Source organism: Balaenoptera physalus (assembly GCF_965194825.1).
Source record: "Balaenoptera physalus genome assembly, chromosome: 10".
Classification (NCBI taxonomy): Eukaryota; Metazoa; Chordata; class Mammalia; order Artiodactyla; family Balaenopteridae; genus Balaenoptera; species Balaenoptera physalus.
Window position 1 is genome coordinate 89,181,273 of NC_138889.1, and position 18,830 is coordinate 89,200,102.

An 18,830-nucleotide genomic window follows, 5' to 3' on the forward strand; every position below is an offset into this window, starting at 1 on the left:
TCAAGTCCATTCTCTAGTAGGTCTGTGTCTTTATTCCCGTCTTGCCACTAGGTTCTTCATGGCCTTTTTTTTTTTTCCTTAGATTCCATATATATGTGTTAGCATACTGTATTTGTTTTTCTCTTTCTGACTTACTTCACTCTGTATGACAGACTCTAACTCCATCCACCTCATTACAAATACCTCCATTTCGTTTCTTTTTATGGCTGAGTAATATTCCATTGTATATATGTGCCACAACTTCTTTATCCATTCATCCGATGATGGACACTTAGGTTGCTTCCATGTCCTGGCTATTGTAAATAGAGCTGCAATGAACATTTTGGTACATGACTCTTTTTGAACTATGGTTTTCTCAGGGTATATGCCCAGTAGTGGGATTGCTGGGTCATATGGTAGTTCTATCTGTAGTTTTTTAAGGAACCTCCATACTGTTCTCCATAGTGGCTGTATCAATTTACATTCCCACCAACAGTGCAAGAGTGTTCCCTTTCCTCCACACCCTCTCCAGCATTTATTGTTTCTAGATTTTTTGATGATGGCCATTCTGACCGGTGTGAGATGATATCTCATTGTAGTTTTGATTTGCATTTCTCTAATGATTAATGATGTTGAGCATTCTTTCATGTGTCTGTTGGCAATCTGTATATCTTCTTTGGAGAAATGCCTATTTAGGTCTTCTGCCCATTTTTGGATTGGGTTGTTCGTTTTTTTGTTATTGAGCTGCATGAGCTGCTTATAAATCTTGGAGATTAATCCTTTGTCAGTTGCTTAGTTTGCAAATATTTTCTCCCATTCTGAGGGTTGTCTTTTGGTCTTGTTTATGGTTTCCTTTGCTGTGCAAAAGCTTTTAAGTTTCATTAGGTCCCATTTGTTTATTTGTGTTTTTATTTCCATTTCTCTAGGAGCTGGGTCAAAAAGAATCTTGCTGTGATTTATGTCATAGAGTGTTCTGCCTATGTTTTCCTCTAAGAGTTTGATAGTGTCTGGCCTTACACTTAGGTCTTTAATCCATTTTGAGTCTATTTTTGTGTATGGTGTCAGGGAGTGTTCTAATTTCATACTTTTACATGTATCTGTCCAATTTTCCCAGCACCACTTATTGAAGAGGTTGTCTTTTCTCCACTGTATATGCTTGCCTCCTTTATCAAAGATAAGGTGACCATATGTGCGTGGGTTTATCTATGGGCTTTCTATCCTGTTCCATTGATCTATATTTCTGTTTTTGTGCCAGTACCAAACTGTCTTGATTACTGTAGCTTTGTAATATAGTCTGAAGTCAGGGAGCCTGATTCCTCCAGCTCCATTTTTCGTTCTCAAGATTGCTTTGTCTATTCGGGGTCTTTTGTGTTTCCATACAAATTGTGAAATTTTTTGTTCTAGTTCTGTGGAAAATGCCAGTGGTAGTTTGATAGGGATTGCATTGAATCTGTAGATTGCTTTGGGTAGTAGAGTCATTTTCACAATGTTGATTCTTCCAATCCAAGAACATGGTATATTCCAGAAATCTTAATAAATGTTTTGATCGCATTTGTCATTATTTTTCCTAAGTCCAGATGAATGAGTGCTGACATACTAGAAATATCAAATTTTAGAAAAATATGTTAAAATTTTATCTGTAGAGAGAAGTGAAAGTGAAACTAGAACTGAATAAAGTCTTGGTCAATAGGAAGGATAGATATCCCGAGAATCTTAAAACACCATTAAGAAATAAATAGTGAAGTAGAATCCTGTGATAGGAATGTAGTATGTGCTGGAATGGAGAAGACAAAAATCCCAGATCCCGGATCCACCACTGACCACCACATCACCCTGCAGCACTCAGTGAGCATCTCAGGGCTTGGTTCATTTGTCTGGCGATTGAAGGAGCAGAGCTGGAGCAGAGCTAGAACTTGGAGTTGCTCCCAAGAATTCTGTGATTCTGTTTTTGAACTGAGCCCAAGCCCTAATGAAACCCTCCAATCTGAAATATGTCTTTGAGTCTCATCTTCTGTGGGGGCCAAACCAAGCTCATATAAACATATTCGTACCGGAAGGCATCAGGAGATTGTAGAGATGAGGCCGTCTGAAGTGTTCAAAGGGAATTTGAGATCTCTTCATTAAAACGCAGAGTGAGACAGCCACGCAAGCGTTTGGCGGATGGCATAGTCTCTAAGAATCCAAGTACTGCCTGTAGCTAAATATGGGGTGTTAAAAATCATATGTGCATGGCATGTATATGTGTGTGTATACACGTATGTATAAATATAATTGTCACTTGAATTGATTTCTTATTTTGTTGACTGTTTGTAGACTTCCTTCATTTCTCATCTCCCCAAGTGAATCTGTGTGGTTTTCTGTTAAAGGTGGAGCTCCAAATTATTACCCCAACAGCTTTGGGGCTCCGGAGCAGCAGCCTTCTGCCCTGGAACATAGGACCCACTGTTCTGGGGATGTGCAGCGCTTCAACAGTGCCAGCGATGATAATGTCACTCAGGTAATGGCTCCTTTGTCTGCTGTGCGAGTTGCTTGCTTATTCTCCTTGTCAATGTCTGCATATATTCCCCATTTTAAAGTGTCTAATATGTCTTACATTGAATTCAGGGACAACATCTCTATTCATAAATCAGTGCCTGTATTAAATGGAGTCGAAGAGTTGTGTTACTATGCCCTTTTAGTACAAGGTATGGAGACTCATTTCAGTTCCTCCAAATTTTATTGACGGGATGTAAGTGGGAGCCATTGGGGAAGCAGTGATCTCGTGGAAATCTAAGAAATGGGCAAGTAAAGCTTAAATACAACTGAATCTAAGAACCTGAGAAGGACAGTCCAGATTTGAGGGACTAGAACTGGATTCAAAATAGCACTGGGAGTCCCAGTAGCAAAGGTGTGGGTGTTTCCACTGTAGGGCACCCCATTCATGTGACTCGGCTACTCTCCATCTGTCTGCTGCTGCTCTCCAATACCAATTACTCATTCTTACCATGTCCTTCCCTATTTTTCTCCTCTTTGACTCATAGCTTGTGTGCTTTTTTAAAAAAATTAATTAATTAATTTATTTATTTATTTTTGGCTGTGTTGGGTCTTCGTTTCTGTGTGAGGGCCCTCTCCAGCTGCAGCAAGCGGGGGCCACTCTTCATCGCGGTGCGCTGGCCTCTCACTGTCACGGCCTCTCTTGTTGCGGAGCACGGGCTCCAGTCGCGCAGGCTCAGCAGCTGTGGCTCATGGGCTCAGTTGCTCCGCGGCATGTGGGATCCTCCCAGACCAGGACTCGAACCTGTGTCCCCTGCATTGGCAGGCAGATTCTCAACCACTGCGCCACCAGGGAAGCCCATAGCTTGTGTTTTAACATTGCTGTGGTTTTGCTGTGACCATGGCCTAACTCTTCTTCTTTATGGCTTCTTTCTCCATGTATTACTTTTTTTTTTTTTTTTTTGGCGCTTTTTTACTCCTTCTCTCAATACTTCTACAGTCAGATTCTGGAGAGAGGATATTGGATTGAATGGACTAATGTTTTCACTGTGGGTTGCATCATTGGCCTTTGGCCAGCCTCTAGTTAACTGCCCGGGGTCAAGTGCCCACCCTCTTTCTAATCACCTGTGGCTGCCTGGGGGCTGGTCTTTTCGTAGATGCCATGGAAGAGGCCCTTTGACTCTGAAGAGCGGCCACCTCATTAATGTGCCCAGTGCAACTTATACCACACGTAAGAAAAGGATAAAGTTAAAAAGTATAGTTGTCTTAGATCTCTGCTTGGGTAGTTGGTGTTAAACAGTATTTAAATTAGAATGGGGCCTATTCTAGCTTTTCAATTTGTAAATGTGTGTTCCCAGTAAAATATGCTTAAACACATAAATTAATTCACTGCGAAGATACCGTTATTTGAAAGGCACTTATGTGTATACATGTATATAAAAAAGAAATTACTTTATTGTACCTTATAAACCATATTTAGATGAAATTAAATGTCTCCTGAAAACCTTTTATTGCAACTGCCTTATTCTTGGTGATGTAGGTTACCAAGTATCAATATATTACAATTCCTGCTTCCCATAAAATTTTACCTACCTGAAGTCTATTCCAATGTTAGACTAGCTAATACAACCTCTGTAGAAATTAATTTAGATAATGAGGCTGTTGCTCACACATTAAAATTTACTATATGATCATTCTTATTTTGAGAGATTTTCTTATCACTATATAGAACTCAAGTTTTTAAGCAGTCATGATACTGCTTATATAGCTTCATAGCATAATCCTGTAACTGTAAGAGTCACATGGAATATAAATAAGAAGATCCAGGTTTATACTCTTAAAAATGATTCACTTGGACTTATGCTTCTGGCTTATGACAGATAAGCTTGCATCAGACCTATCCTCTCATGGAGAACATTGCAAAGCTAGATAAAATACAAAAAGGCTGCGGAGAGCTATAAAAGCAGCAAGAATTTGAGGGGCCAAGATTTTGAAGAGAAAAGAAGTACAGAGATATGAGCTTGATATTTGTTCTTCTTTTCTCATGAGGCATTTATTACTTTGTAAGTATTGGCCAAGATGCTGAGCAGAGTTTACAGCGTTTTCATGGGTCTGGAGGGAATAAAAATTGGAGTTCAGGGCCTGCTAAGGAACAGGGCCTCTAGTTAACATCCCAGGCACTCAGTTGGATCCCTGAAGGGCCATCCTAGAAATAAGGGCAAACCTGAAATCAACTTGACTTTACAAAAAATGAGACTCAGTTTTATACCAGTTCAATCTCAGATTGGATTAAGGTGATCTCCCTCTATCCTGACTATCTTCCAGAAGCAAACATAAGGCTTTGGAGGAAAATAGAGCCTCAAATTATCTCTATTTTTTCATATGCAAATGCCCAGCATTCATAATAAATTATCAGGCATACTCAACACATAAGACCTTATATCTGAAAAGCAAGAGGGGGATAAAAAAAAAACAACTGGCAATAGAAACAAACCTACTGAAGATCCAGATAGTGGAATTGTCAGATATAGGTTTTGAAATAACTGCAAATAATATGTTCAGGAAAACAGAAAACAGTTGACAACATGGAGAATTTAGTAAGAGAACTTGAATCTGTAAAAAAAGAATGGAGGGGACTTCCCTGGCGGTCCAGTGGTTAAGACTCCGTGTTTCCACTCAGGGGACATGGGTTCCATCCCTGGTTGGGGAACTAAGATCCTGCATGCCGTGCAGTGTGACCAATAAAATAAAATAAAATTAAATTAAAAAGAAAAAGAACTGAATGGACATACTGAACTGGAAAATGCAACAACTAAAATTAAGCATTTAGTAAATGAGTTTAAAAGGAGATTAAACATGGCCGAAGAGAGGATTACTGAATTGGCGAATAGAGCAGTAGATGTTATCAAGACTCACTCATGAAGAGAGAACAAAAGAACTTCTCTTCGTTGTGAGAAACCAATTAGAGATTGAGAAGGCAAACCACAGAGTGGGAAAATATATTTGCAGTTCCTCTAACTAACAAACAACTCATATACAGTACATGTAAAGAACTCCTACAGAGCAATAAGAAAATGACAGACAAATGAATAGAAAAATGGGCAAAAGACTTGAACAGGCACTTCACAAAAGAAAATATCCAAATGACTGGAAAACACACAGAAAGGTAGTTTATCTCAGTATTCATCGGGGATATGCAAAATAAAACTAAAAAGAGATACCACTACATACACACCAGAATGACTAGACTGAAAAAGACCGTACCAAGTATTACGAGAATGAGAAACAACTCTAACTCTTACCTGAGTGTAGATTGGTTCAGGTGTTTTGGAGAACTGTTTGTCAATATCCACTAAAGCTAAACATGTACGTGTCTTTTGACCTAGTAAGTGCACTCTTACATAGATTCTTAATAGAAATGTGTACATATGAGCAGCAGAAGACATGTACAACACTGTTTATTCATATTACCCAATGTTCATCAACAAAAGCTTGGATAAATAAACTGTAGTATATTCCCACAGTGTACAGCAATGAAAATTAAAGAAGTATTCCAACAAACATTACCATAGATGAACCTTACAAACATGACATTGAGCAAAAGAACAAGAATATAGACTGTATGATTCCATTTGTGTACATTTGAAAGAGAAGTAAAAAATGTTTATAATATTAGAAGTCAAAAAATTTGCCCTTGGGGAGGCAGTTGGAGAAAGGGGATAATGACTGAGCCGGGGGGTATGGTAGGGGGATTTCTGGGGTGTGAGTGATGTTCCGTCTTGATCTGGGTGGTTGTGACACATTTGTGTCCACTGAAAAATCATTGAACTTCACATGTTTAGTACCCTTTACTGGAGGCATGTTACACTTAAGAAGAAAAAAAATCATTCTCTAACTTTGTATAGACTAGTAAAAATGTCACTTTTCCTTTTAGAGGAACTTGGTCCTGCTCTTAAAGGTCTGTGGTAAAAGTGTTGGAGTGGGTAAAGCGCCTAGAGCCTGTGCTCTGCAATGAGAGAAGCCACCACAATGAGAAGACCCCGTCTCATTTCTCTAGTTGTGGTGAGTGGGGGCCACTCTTCGCTGCGGTATGCAGCCTTCTCATTGCGGTAGCTTCTCTTGTTACGGAGCACGGGCTCTAGGTGCACGGGCTTCAGTAGTTGTGGTTCACGGGCTTCAGTAGTTGTGGCTTGCGGGCTCTAGAGCGCAGGCTCAGTAGTTGTGGTGCACGGGGTTAGTTGCTCTGCGGCATGTGGGATCTTCCCGGACCAGGGCTTGAACCCGTGTCCCTTGCATTGGCAGGCGGATTCTTAACCACTGCGCCACCAGGGAAGTCCCTCATATTTCAACTTTGCTCAAATTTTAAAAAATATTATTATATTCTGATATTTGATAACAGAAAAATTATGAATATTTGATATTTTATGAATTTGCTGCTTTGGATAATTGGATATTTTTGGACTTTATAAACATTAGTAGAACAGTACATAGAGTAGTGCCTGGTGCGTTATAGGTACATGAGAAATAAGTATTTGCTCAGTGAATGAATGAAAGAAATATAGAATAGAATCATAGCCATAACTTAGAAATGGTTAATTTCAGAAATGAGCAGAGGCTGTTAGGACTCATTTACTTAATACTAAGCTCTTACTTTTTATTTTAACTTCTTGATAGTCATTTTAGAGGTTAAACCAATAATCTAAGCAAAATATCACTATTGACATCTGTCTTCTCCAAGGAATCTTGGCTTCTGAATAACTAAAGACCTAATTAATAAATTAGGGTGTTTTCCTCCTCTTTGGTTCTGGGTGAATTGAACAAAGGTTGTATTGTGTTTAGCTTACATTTAACGACAGTTTGCATATTCTGCACTTGTCAGTATTAAGGTGTGGTGGCATTTTTAATTGTAGGCAACACTGCCTTCTATTTATAAGAGATTTATAAGCAGTGACTACAAAGGACATTATTAAAAAGAAGTTATGAGCTATTTATTATCTTCCTGTTTTGCTTAAAATAAAATAAAAAGTGAGGAACTCAACACGTGACAGTTTCAACTATAATTTTAAATTATTCTTAAATTCTAAAACCTTTTTTCATTCTTATACCAGTGAGAAATCTTGCATCTTCATTTCAAAAGTGGTGTTTGGGTGAGTTTTGTTGGTGATAAAGTGGTTATTTGATTCCCTGCACTCTATTTTCAATGAGCAGGTGCGGGCCTTCTATTTGAACGTACTGAACGAGGAGCAGAGGAAACGCCTGTGTGAGAACATTGCCGGCCATCTGAAAGATGCACAACTTTTTATCCAGAAGAAAGCGGTGAGTGATACTTTGCAAGCCAAAGGATGACACCTGCTGGCAGGAGAAGAGAGTGCAGCTGTGTGAGAAAACCCTTCCATGGAAGTGTCATTTCTATTTTACTTGAGCTAAGCAGACTTAAAAAAACTAGTATGAATCCCCAATCAACCTCTGATTCTTTTCTCTCTGTGTTTTACTTCCAGTATATATGCCATATCCATTGATCCTTTACTCTTTGTCCAGTGTATAATAATTTAGTTGAGTTTAGGGTGAATGATCTCCTATGCTGTTCAATCTGACTGCAGCCAAGTTCTGTGTAAGAGAGTAATATCCAATGTCAAAATGTGGGTTCTGCCACAGTTTTGCTTAGACTTTAGATGATAAGAAATACAGATTACATTTTTGTGGTTTGAAGTCTGCCTGACTACTTGATGTTATGATGCCTGACCCTCCTTCAGAAGCAACTAGAAACTTGCACGTTTTCTGGCGTCAGAACTGAGCTGCTTCCAAAGACTCAGGCTGAACTTTCGAGCTGAGGCGCCAGGGTATTTCTGTTGGTAGCTCGTTGTGCTGTGTGCTCCGCTGTGGTCTCCTGGCCTGCCACAGGGGTTAGCCTCTTGTAAATTTAGGAACCCCAGCTATTTCTTTGTCTCTTGGTTGCTGCTTCTCTGTTCATAGGGGCAGCTGTCTGGGATGTGTTCTAAGGCCCAGAGATACGTACCAGCAGGCTGGGTGCTCTACCTGCAGGCACGGTTCTATAACTGTGTTTCACCAGGGCGTGTATGAAAGATAACCCTTTAAGTCCCTGGGCGCTAGTAGTTCTTGCTGTCTGGGGCAGAGAGCCGGACAGTCGCTCTGTGAGATAGGGGGGCGGGTTTTTTCTCATCTCACTGATGAGAATGAATAAGACCCTTTGTAAGTAGAGAACTGGGCTTGAACCCTTGGCCTTCTCCTCTCACATATGCTGAAGCTGCAAGGCCCCCTGTGGGTTCTTGATACCCTACCTCAGGATCAGCCCAGGGTCAGGAATTGCTGCTTGAAGTATGCTGAGTTGCCCAGCAGGGGCCAGTGTTTGTACATCTCACTTTAAATTCAGGCAGTGTCTGGGCCTGTTTCTTCATGCAAATCACTATAACTTGTTGCGTTCCTCCGAGGTCAGCTCTTTGCCTGCTGTAAATGTAGCTCACCTCATAACGTGTTTTTCTCACGGTACTCTACGAGGTAGATTTAATCATCCCACTTATTTTTCTGGGGAGTGGATATGAACCGTATGAGGTAGATTTAATTATCTCACTGATTTCATGAGGAGTGGGTGCTGCAGCTCAGATGAGTGACTTAGGCAAGGTTGCTCAGCCAGTATACCTCCAGGACGCAAGCCTTCCTCCCTGTTGGTAAATGCTGTGCGGTTCTGCCTCACGTGGAAGCGTCCGTCCTCCCCTCTGGAGTCGACCCTGTGAGGCGGACTCTGGGGACTGGCGTAGTGAGGGCTAGGCTAATGTTTACATTATCTTCACTTGGTTACAGGTTAAGAACTTCAGCGATGTCCATCCTGACTATGGGGCCCGCATCCAGGCTCTTCTGGACAAATACAACGCTGAGAAACCTAAGGTGAGCCCAGAGCAGCCTGGCTGTGGCAGAGGGGGTGTGTCGTGGATAGGCATAGCTGGGTTTCCTTTTACAATGATTCTCCTCAGGGACAGCGATTCCGTTTCTTAAGCAGCTGTTCAGAATCTCATTTGAGATATAAAGAACTCACCTGGAAAGCACATGCTCCTTGTTTTAGCCCTGAGCAGTATAAGACAGTCTAAGGTGAACAAATTCTGAATGCTTATTTTCATTTGAGCACAGATTAAAGCTAAGATAAATACTGAGTTGCTGCCCAAGTGAGTTAAGTAACCTGCTGGTCTTGGTCTTTTGAAACAGAGCACGATTCACACCTACGTACATCCCGGGTCTCACTTGGCTGCAAGGGAGAAAGCTAATCTGTGAGGGTCGTCCGTCCGCCTATGAAGCAAAGCATAATGTTGACACATGTGCCCACTCATCGCTGGATGGAAGATTCTCCTGCGCTAGACGTGCAAATGCAAGTTAATGTCTGTAAGATGATAATCCAGGTTTCTATAGCAAATAACGTAATAATGGCTTTTAATGCTATTTTCCTAGGGGTAAATGATTGTTAGAGCTTAACAATCATTTAAAAGAAACGTGTATTTGCTTTTGACAGCTGATTATTTACTTAAGATGACTAGAAGGAAAGTTTCTAGCAGAAATATGATTTCATTTGATAAGAAAAAATCTTGGTGAAATTAATATGTTTACATATCATCTCATGGCCTGTTATATAAAAATATGGCTATAATTATATAAGAAAAAAAGATAAAGATAATCCACTCAGAAATTTAAATTTTTCTAAGTTCCTTATAGGAAGCACAATTTGGTGTCTTTTGAAAATAACTTCAGTACCATCATGGCTTAATGTTTATTCCTGCTTGGGATTGATCAGATTTTTTAAAACTTGGAATTACATTTATGCTAATATAGTATTGATTTTGCAACAGGCTGATCTGTAATTGCTTATCTTTTTACAATAAAATAATCTGTAAATAAAAATAGAAGACTGGTATTTGGTTTCTTTAGGCTCCATATATAACTTGGAATGTCTCAAGACTCTGAATCTGAGTATCATCTGTTATCAGATACTTACCCTTATAATTGAAAATATCAACCTCACAAGGGTAGTATGTTATTTGTTTAAACCAATAGCCTTTAGACATAGCCTCTGAGATACAGGGGACCAGAACTTTATTCTATTGGGAAAACAGCAAATTTCCCAGCTTTGAAAATTGCTTAGATCTCTTGTTCATTAGCTCACTTCTTTATCTAATTATGAGTTTTAATTAAAAAATTTTTTTTCCTTTTTTTCTTCCCAGTTTTATTGATATATAACTGGCATACAGCACTGTATAAATTTGACTCACATACATCATGAAATGATTATCACAATAAGTTTAGTTAATGGGAATGCCCTGGTGGTCCAGTGATTAGGACCCAGTCCTCTCACTGCCAGGGGCCCAGGTTCGATCCCTGGTTGGGGAGCTAAGATTCCGCAAGCTGCGTGTTGCGGCCAAAAAAAAAAAAGTAAGTTCAGTTAACATTCATCATCTCACATAGATATTGTACGACATTAAAGAACTAGAAAAAGTCTTAGGATTTACTCTTAGGATTTACTCTCAACAATTTTCATATATAACACACAGTAGCATTAATGATATTTATTGTACATGACATCTCTAGTACTTATTTATCTTATAACTAGAAGTTTATACCTTTTGACTGCCTTTCTCCAGTTCCCCTCTCCCCTACCCCCACCTGATAGTAACCACAAATCTGATCTTTCTTTTTTTTTTTTAAAATTAATTAATTAATTTATTTTGGCTGCGTTGGGTCTTCGTTGCTGCATGCAGGCTTTCTCTAGTTGCAGCGAGTGGGGACTACTCTTCAGTGCTCTGTGTGGGCTCCTCATTGCGGTGGCTTCTCTTGTCGCGGAGCATGGGCTCTAGGCGCGCAGGCTTCACTAGTTGTGGCTCGTGGGCTCTAGAGCGCAGGCTCAGTAGCTGTGGCGCACGGGCTTAGGTGCTCTGCAGCATGTGGGATCTTTCCGGATCCCCTGCATTGGCAGATGGATTCTTAACCACTGTGCCACCAGGGAAGTCCCTGATCTCTTTTTCTGAGTTTGCTGATGAAGTATAAATGACCTACAACACGATGTTAGTTCCTGTTACACAACATAGTGATTCAGTATTTCTGTACATTTAAAAATAATCACCACTATAAGTCTGGTTATGATATGTATGATACCATACAACAATATTACATAGTTATTGACTATATTCCCCACACTGTACATTTCATACCTATGACTCATTTATTTTGCAACTGGAAGTTTGTACCTCTTAATCTCCCTCACCTATTTCTTTCCTCCCCCTACCACCCTCTCCTCTGGCAACTTTATTATAATTGTTCGTTTTGGTTTTTAGATGCCACATATAAATGAAATCGTGCAGAATTTGTCTTTCTTTTTCTGACTTATTTCACTTAGCATAATACCCTCTAGGTCCATCTGTGCTGTTGCAGATGGCAAGATGTTATTCTTTTTTATGATTGAGTAATATTCCATTATATATCACATCTTTTTATCCATTCGTCTATTGATGGGCACTTAGGTTGTTTCCATATCTTGGCTATTGTAAATAATGCTGCAGTTAACATAGGGGTGTATATATCTTTTTGAATTAGTGTTTTTGTTTTCTTCAGATAAATACACACGAGGAGAATTGCTGGATCATATGGTAGTCTTTTAAAAAAGTTTTGAGGAATCTCCATACTGTTTTCCATAGTGGCTGCACCAATTTGCATTCCCACCGAATGCACGAAGGTTCCCTTTTCTCCACATCCTTGACAACACTTGTTATTTGTTGTCTTTTTGACATTAGCCATGCTGACAAGTGTATCTCATTGCGGTTTGGATTTGAATTTCCCTGATAATTAGTGATGTTGAGCATTTTTTCATGTGCCTGATTGCCATCTGTATGTCTTCTTTGGAAAAATGTCTATTCAGATCCTCTGCTCATTTTTAAATCAAGTTGTTTGTTTTTTTGACGTTGAGCTATGTAAGTTCTTTGTATATTTTGGATATTAACTGCTTATCAGATAGATCGTTTGCAAATATCTTCTCCCATTGAGTAGGGCCTCTTTGTTTTGTTGATAGTTTCCTTAGCTGTGCAAAAACTTTTTAGTTTGATGTAGTCTCATTTTATTTATTATTGTTTTTGTTTCCCTTGCCTGAGGAGACAAATCCAAAAAAATATTACCAAAACCAATATCAGAGAGCTTACTGCCTGTTTTCTTCTAGAAGTTTTATGCTTTCAGGTCTTACATTTAACTCTTTAATCCATTTTGAATTTATTTTTATGCATGGTGTGAGAGAGTAGTCCAGTTTGATTCTTTTGCATGTAGCTGTCCAATTTTCCCAACATCATTTATTGAAGAGGCTGTGTTTTCTCCATTGTATGTTCTTACCTCCTTTGTTGTATATTAACTACCTGGATAGGTGTGCGTTCATTTCTGGGCTTCTATTCTGTTCCATTGATCTATATGTCTGTTTTTGTGACATACTGTTTTGATTACTGTAGCTTCGTAGTATAGTTTGAAATCAGGGAGCATGGTGCTTCCAGCTTTGTTCTTTCTCAAGATTGTTTTGGCTATTTGGGGTCTTTTGTGTTTCCACACAAATTTTAGAATTATTTGTTCTAGTTCTGTGAAGAACGTCATTGGTATTTTGATAGGGATTCCATTGAATCTATAGATTGCGTTGGGTAGTATGGTCATTTTAACAATATTAATTCTTCCAATCCATGAATATGGCATATCTTTCCACCTGATTGTGTTATCTTCAGTTTCTTTCATCAGTGTCTTATAGTTTTCTAAGCACAGGCTTTTTGTCTCCTTAGTTAGATTTATTCCTAGGTATTTTATTCTTTTTGATACAACTGTAAATGGGATAGTTTTCTTAATTTCTCTTTCTGACAGTTTGTTGTTAGTGATTGAAATGCAACAGATTTCTGAACATTAATTTTGTATCCTGCAATTTTACTGAATTCATTGTAGTTTTATGATTATGAATTTTTAAAATAGGGCTCAGAACCTCAAGCTTTTCATTTGTTTTTAACCCATATTTGCCTGTCATGCTTGAAAATCAAGGGGAACACTTTAAAGATGAGTTCTGAATGCTAATTGAAAACTTGTTTTCCTTGAAAATTCTTATTTCCTTCATCTCAGATCTTCAAAACCAGTTTCTGCTTACTCTTAGGAATCAGATCTTGGGCATCAGGAAACCATTAGACACTAGTAGATACAAATTCTCAATCTTGTAGCTCAAACTCCTTTACTCTCCTGTCAAAACTCTTCTGCTTAAATACCTCCTGTGTTTGAATGTGCCTGGAAACTGTTATATTTGTAGACATGGAAAATAAATTTATCCATTTGTACCCCATGGTGAATACTTTCAATATAGTAACTTTACTATATAGTTACATCTCTTTATTAAATATATAAGATAAAGTCATAAAAATTAATATACTTCGATGATGGGAAGGAGGTTATTTATTTAAATATTGGTTATAAACCAGTGTTTTTGAGCTGATTTTCTGCTTTGTTCTATTCTGTATTCTAAAAGTAAGTTGGTAGTTAAATTACATATATCTAACATGTTTCCATATGTAAAAATCTGCCTGGAAGTGTCCCCAGTTCTACTCTGGAGACCTATTTTTTAATTTTCAAATATAAATACTGATGAAGTTAACTTTTCCATTTGGGTTTTACTTCCTGGGAGTTACTATCTAATGATATTCCTTTTAAGTGACATTAAGATACACAGGACCCATGGTGATGGCTAGCTCATAATAATGGCAAAAGTGCAAGAATGCAAGAAAAGGAAACCTGTTTTTCCTCTCAGGAAATCGGGACTGCAATTCAAATTGCACAAGTGCGTTTTCAAGCCTTTGTTCATATCACGTCCACTAATATTTCATTGGCCAAAGCAAGTCACATGGTTAAGCCCAAGTCAAAGGGTGAGGCAGTGTACTGTACCCACAGAGCCAGTTGTGTGTGTGTGTGTGTGTGTGTGTGTGTGTGTGTGTGAACATATCTGGACATTAACCTAATTTCCCATAGGCCTCCCCTCCTATCAGTTCTTCAACACTACTAGCAACTTCCCTTGGTCATCGCCCTCTTCTTGTCCTTACTTCCCCTGTTTAGATTTTATAATTACTCCAGAGCCCAGCCTTGGTAAACTAGGCCTCTCACTTATTCATTTCTTACACTGGAAATGACTGTGGCAGGAGCAAAACACAGCCCTACAAAGTGGGCTTTTAAAAATTTGACCACGACCTCAAGTGGGCCCTCAGCACTGCCTGGAAATCTGTCTTTCCTTCCTCAGTAAACTCTCCCACTCCCTCTGCTCCTAGTTCATCAAGGATAGGATAGCTTCCTTATCTTTTCCTCCACCAAAGTCCTCCATCTTGCCAGCACTGACATCCATGTGCTCTTTTTTCCTTCCTGTTGACACAGATGAGTTCTGTTCATATTGAAAGTTAGCCCCCTATATGTGCGCTGGTCCATGCCCTTCTGCCTGCTCTGGAATTCTGCATCATTCTTCTTAGAATGCAGACCTGCTCTTGTAAGTCTCCCCAAATCCTCTCTTCATCTCATAGGCCTCTCGTTATTGCCCCCTTTATTCTTCTCCCCAGTCTCTTATAAGAATTGCCTTTACTTGCTATCTTCACTCTCTTCTGTCCTTTCTTGAACCTACAAGCAGACTGCCCTTGCCAAGGTCACCAATGACTTCCGTGCCACTAAAATCCAATGGTTCCATCCAGCAATCCCACTTCTGGGTATATCCCCAAAAGGAGTGGAAGCAGACACTTGAAGAGATATGTGTACAATGTGTAGCATTATTCACGAGGGCTAAAAGGTGAAAACAACTTAAGGGTCCATTGATGGATGAATGGATAAACAAAATGTATATCCAGACAGTGGAATATTATTAAGCCTTAAAAAGGTAAGAAATTCTGATACACACTACAACATGGACGAACCTTGAAGACATTATGCTAAGTGAAATAAGTCTGACACAGAAGGACAACTATGGTATGATTCTACTTCTATGAGGTACCTAGAATAGTCAAATACACAAAGACAGAAAGTAGAATGGTGGTTGCCAGGGTGGGAGGAAGGGAGAAATGAGGAATTCTTATTTAATGAGTGCAGAGTTTCAGTTTGGGAAGATGAAAAAATTCTGGAGATGGATGATGGTGATGGTTGCACAACAGCGTGAATGTATTTGCCACTGAACTGTACACTTAAAAATGGTTAAAGTGGTAAATTTTATGTATTTTTTTACCACACATCTCACACACACACACACACACACACACACACACACACACAAAGCCCAATGGTCCATTCTCATACTCACCTTGCTTGGCCTCTTAGCAGTGTTTAAAACACTTGATCATTGGCACCTTTTTTTAAAAAAAAAAACAGTTTTTTTTGAGATAGAATTCACATACCATAAAATTCACCCATTTGAAGTGTATAAGTCAGTCGTTTTTAGTATAGGCACAGAGTTGTGCAATCAACACCACAATAAATTTTAGAACATCTCTGTCATCCCCCAAAAAACCTTGTACCCATTAGCAGGCACTCACCGTTCCCCCAACTTAATCTTTCCCTGCAACCCTTGGCCATCACGAATCTGTCTATAGACTTGCCTACGTTGCACATTTTATTTAAATGGAATCATACAACATGTGATCTTTTGTGACTGGCTTGTTTCACTTAGTATAATGTTATCAAGATTCTTACATGTTGTATCATGGATCAGTACTTCATTTCCTCTTATTGCCAAATAATATTCCATTGTATGAATAAGCTTTTTTATTGATCCATTCATCAGTTGGTAGACGTTTGGGTTGTTTCTACTTTTTTGGGTATTGTGAATAATGCTGCTATGAATATTTCTGTATGTGTTTTTGTGTGGACTTGTCTTTTCATTTCTCACATTCTCACCTTCTTAAAATGCGTTTTCACTCGTCTTCTGGCACACCACTCTCTAAAAGTCGACTCCTGGTATTTTAAAATCTACCACTCTTCTAAAATGAGGGCTTGGTCTGGGCTTATAGAAACACTGAGGGATTACCTTGTTGCTTTCAAATTCACTGTCAGAATTTCTGTTTAAAAACATTAATTTTTTCCTTTCCCAGATAAATGGGCATCACTCTAATTTGTAATCTCTGCTACAGAAATGAGTTTTAAGAATTACTTAGCACTTGCTATTCTGAAAGAAAAACAATGGGCAAACTGCTTGGCCATGTCTTTGCCTCTTAGTTCATGATAAAGGCAAAGGGCCAAATTCTATTTTCAATGATGTGATAAGACAAATTGAAGGCTTTAAAATCCTTATCAGAGTTTTAAAGATGTGAAAGGTTAGTGGAGGTGAACTCAGAAAGTTATGTATGCTTTTTTGAGTTTTTGAAAATTTTAATCAATCACATGTGGAAAGCTCGACTATGACACTCTTTGCAAAGGAAATACTTATTCTCTCATTTGACTGTTTGATAAGTGAATTTTGCATTGTCGTTTTCATTTTTGTTGTTTTGCTTTGTTATTGTTTGTTTAAAGTATGGTAGTTTAAATTGTCCTTGTATTTTCTGCTCTTGAATGAATTGCATTATGAAACTATATGTTTAAGTAAAACTCACATTTTAAAGAGTATAGTGGGTTGAATGATGGTCCCTAAAAGAATATGTCCATGTCCTAACCTCAGGAAGCTGTGAAGGTGACTTTATTTGGAAAAAAGTTTTTTCCAAGTGTCTCCAGATGAGATCATCTGGGATGATCAAAGATCAGTGTGCTTCTAAGAGACCAAAGGGGAGGAGGAGGGGCAGCTCATATGAAGATTGAGGCAGAGATTGGAATTTTACAGCCACAAACTAAGGAACACCTGGAGCCTCCAGAAGCTAGAAGAAGCAAGGAAGGATTCTTCCCTAGAGCCTATGGAGGGAGCATGGCCCTGGAATACCTTGATTTTGGACTCAGCCTCCAGAATTGTGAGAGAATGAATTTCCGTTGTTTTAAGCCACCAAATTTGGTGACTTGGGCAGCCCTGGAAACTCATAGAAAGACGATGCTAGTTTAATGGTTTTTATAAAACAAAAACTTGTTGAGTAGCAGAGGGATTAATTTTTTTGTTCTCTGAATCGCCTGATGCCCCTCTCTGGGTGCGGGGCAGCTTCTCTTAGGTAGTGAGTGACTCCTCATTGCCATCCACCGCTGTCTGCCCTGCCCCCACCTCAGTCCCTGCCATCCCCCGGAACTTCTTGGCTCTGGTTCTTCACTGCCAAGCTCGTTGCCTGAAAGCTCCCAGCTCCCCTCCTGTTAGCTAATTTCCAGTTTCCTGGACAGTCTCTTCTTTCAGCTGGACTGTGAGCTTTGATCCAGTCCCTCAACATGGTACTTCCCTCTTCACCTGGCCAGGACAGGGGTCCCAATTTCAAAATGTAGAAGCATTCTGGATGCATGAAAAACAGAAACATTTAAATAACCCCAAACAGAAAGTAAATTGGTACAGCCACCATGGAAAACAGTGGAAGTTTCCCCCAAAAATGAAAAATAGAACTACCATGTGACCCAGCAATTCCACTCCTACGTATAGATCTGAAAAAAACAAAAACACTAATTCAAAAAGATACATGTGGAGGGCAGAGTCAAGATGGTGGACTAGGATGATGCGGAATTCGCGTCTCCTCACAAGCAGGGCACCTACCAGGCACCGGTGGGGAACCGCGGACACCTAAGGGGATGGGAGGAACCCCCATGACCCGGTAGGACGTGGGGCATGGGGGGAGTGAAGGGGGAGGAGAAGTGGAGGCAGAAAGGGACTGGAGCCCCTGGGGGGCGGCTGAGGGAGGAGAAGGGATCCCACGCTCGAAGGGGGAGATTGGGGATCATTGGGAGGACAGAGAATTGAAAGGGAGCGTGGCCAGTGTTTCCCCTGCCCACTTGGGCCCCCAGGAACCTGCTGAGATCCCGGGCCTGATCCTCTGCCCATCGAGGCCCCCTCCAGCCACGTGGGTCCTGAGGGAGTGGGAGGGAGGGAAGGGGGAGCAAAATTAAAGGCCGGACCTTCGGGACCCACACCTCTGAGGGGCGGCTGGCGGAGGGGAGGAGTTCCTACACCCAGTGGGTCCCACCCACAGTTAGGGGTCCAGCGGGGATGGGGGAGACCCTGGGGGAGATGGTGGGGGAGGGGCGCGAAGGAACGGAAGGGAACAGGACCAGGGCTTTCCCTGTCCACTTAGGCACCAGGGAGCTGGTTGGGCTCCCAGGCCTAATCCTCTGCCCTTGGAGCCTCCCTGCTGCCATGCAGAGCCCAAGCCCCACCCCACACCCCCACCCAGGGCCCCACCTCTACCCTCGGAGACCCCCTCGGAGACCCCCTCCAACACAATGGGCCTAAATCCTGC

General features: G+C 40.1%; 1 protein-coding gene across 2 annotated transcripts in view; it reads left to right on the forward strand.

Annotated features, from left to right (window-relative positions):
- CAT (catalase) overlaps nt 1-10,361 on the forward strand; it is a 41,573-nt gene extending 31,212 nt beyond the window's left edge. For both annotated transcript variants that reach the window (XM_082410508.1, XM_082410509.1), the window contains 4 exons: nt 2,346-2,476; nt 7,660-7,767; nt 9,271-9,354; nt 9,670-10,361. In XM_082410508.1, coding sequence (XP_082266634.1) covers nt 2,346-2,476; nt 7,660-7,767; nt 9,271-9,354; nt 9,670-9,735 — 389 coding nt within the window. In that variant the 3' untranslated portion in view covers nt 9,736-10,361. The remainder of the gene's footprint in view (nt 1-2,345; nt 2,477-7,659; nt 7,768-9,270; nt 9,355-9,669) is intronic.
- Nucleotides 10,362-18,830: the final 8,469 nt, after the last annotated feature.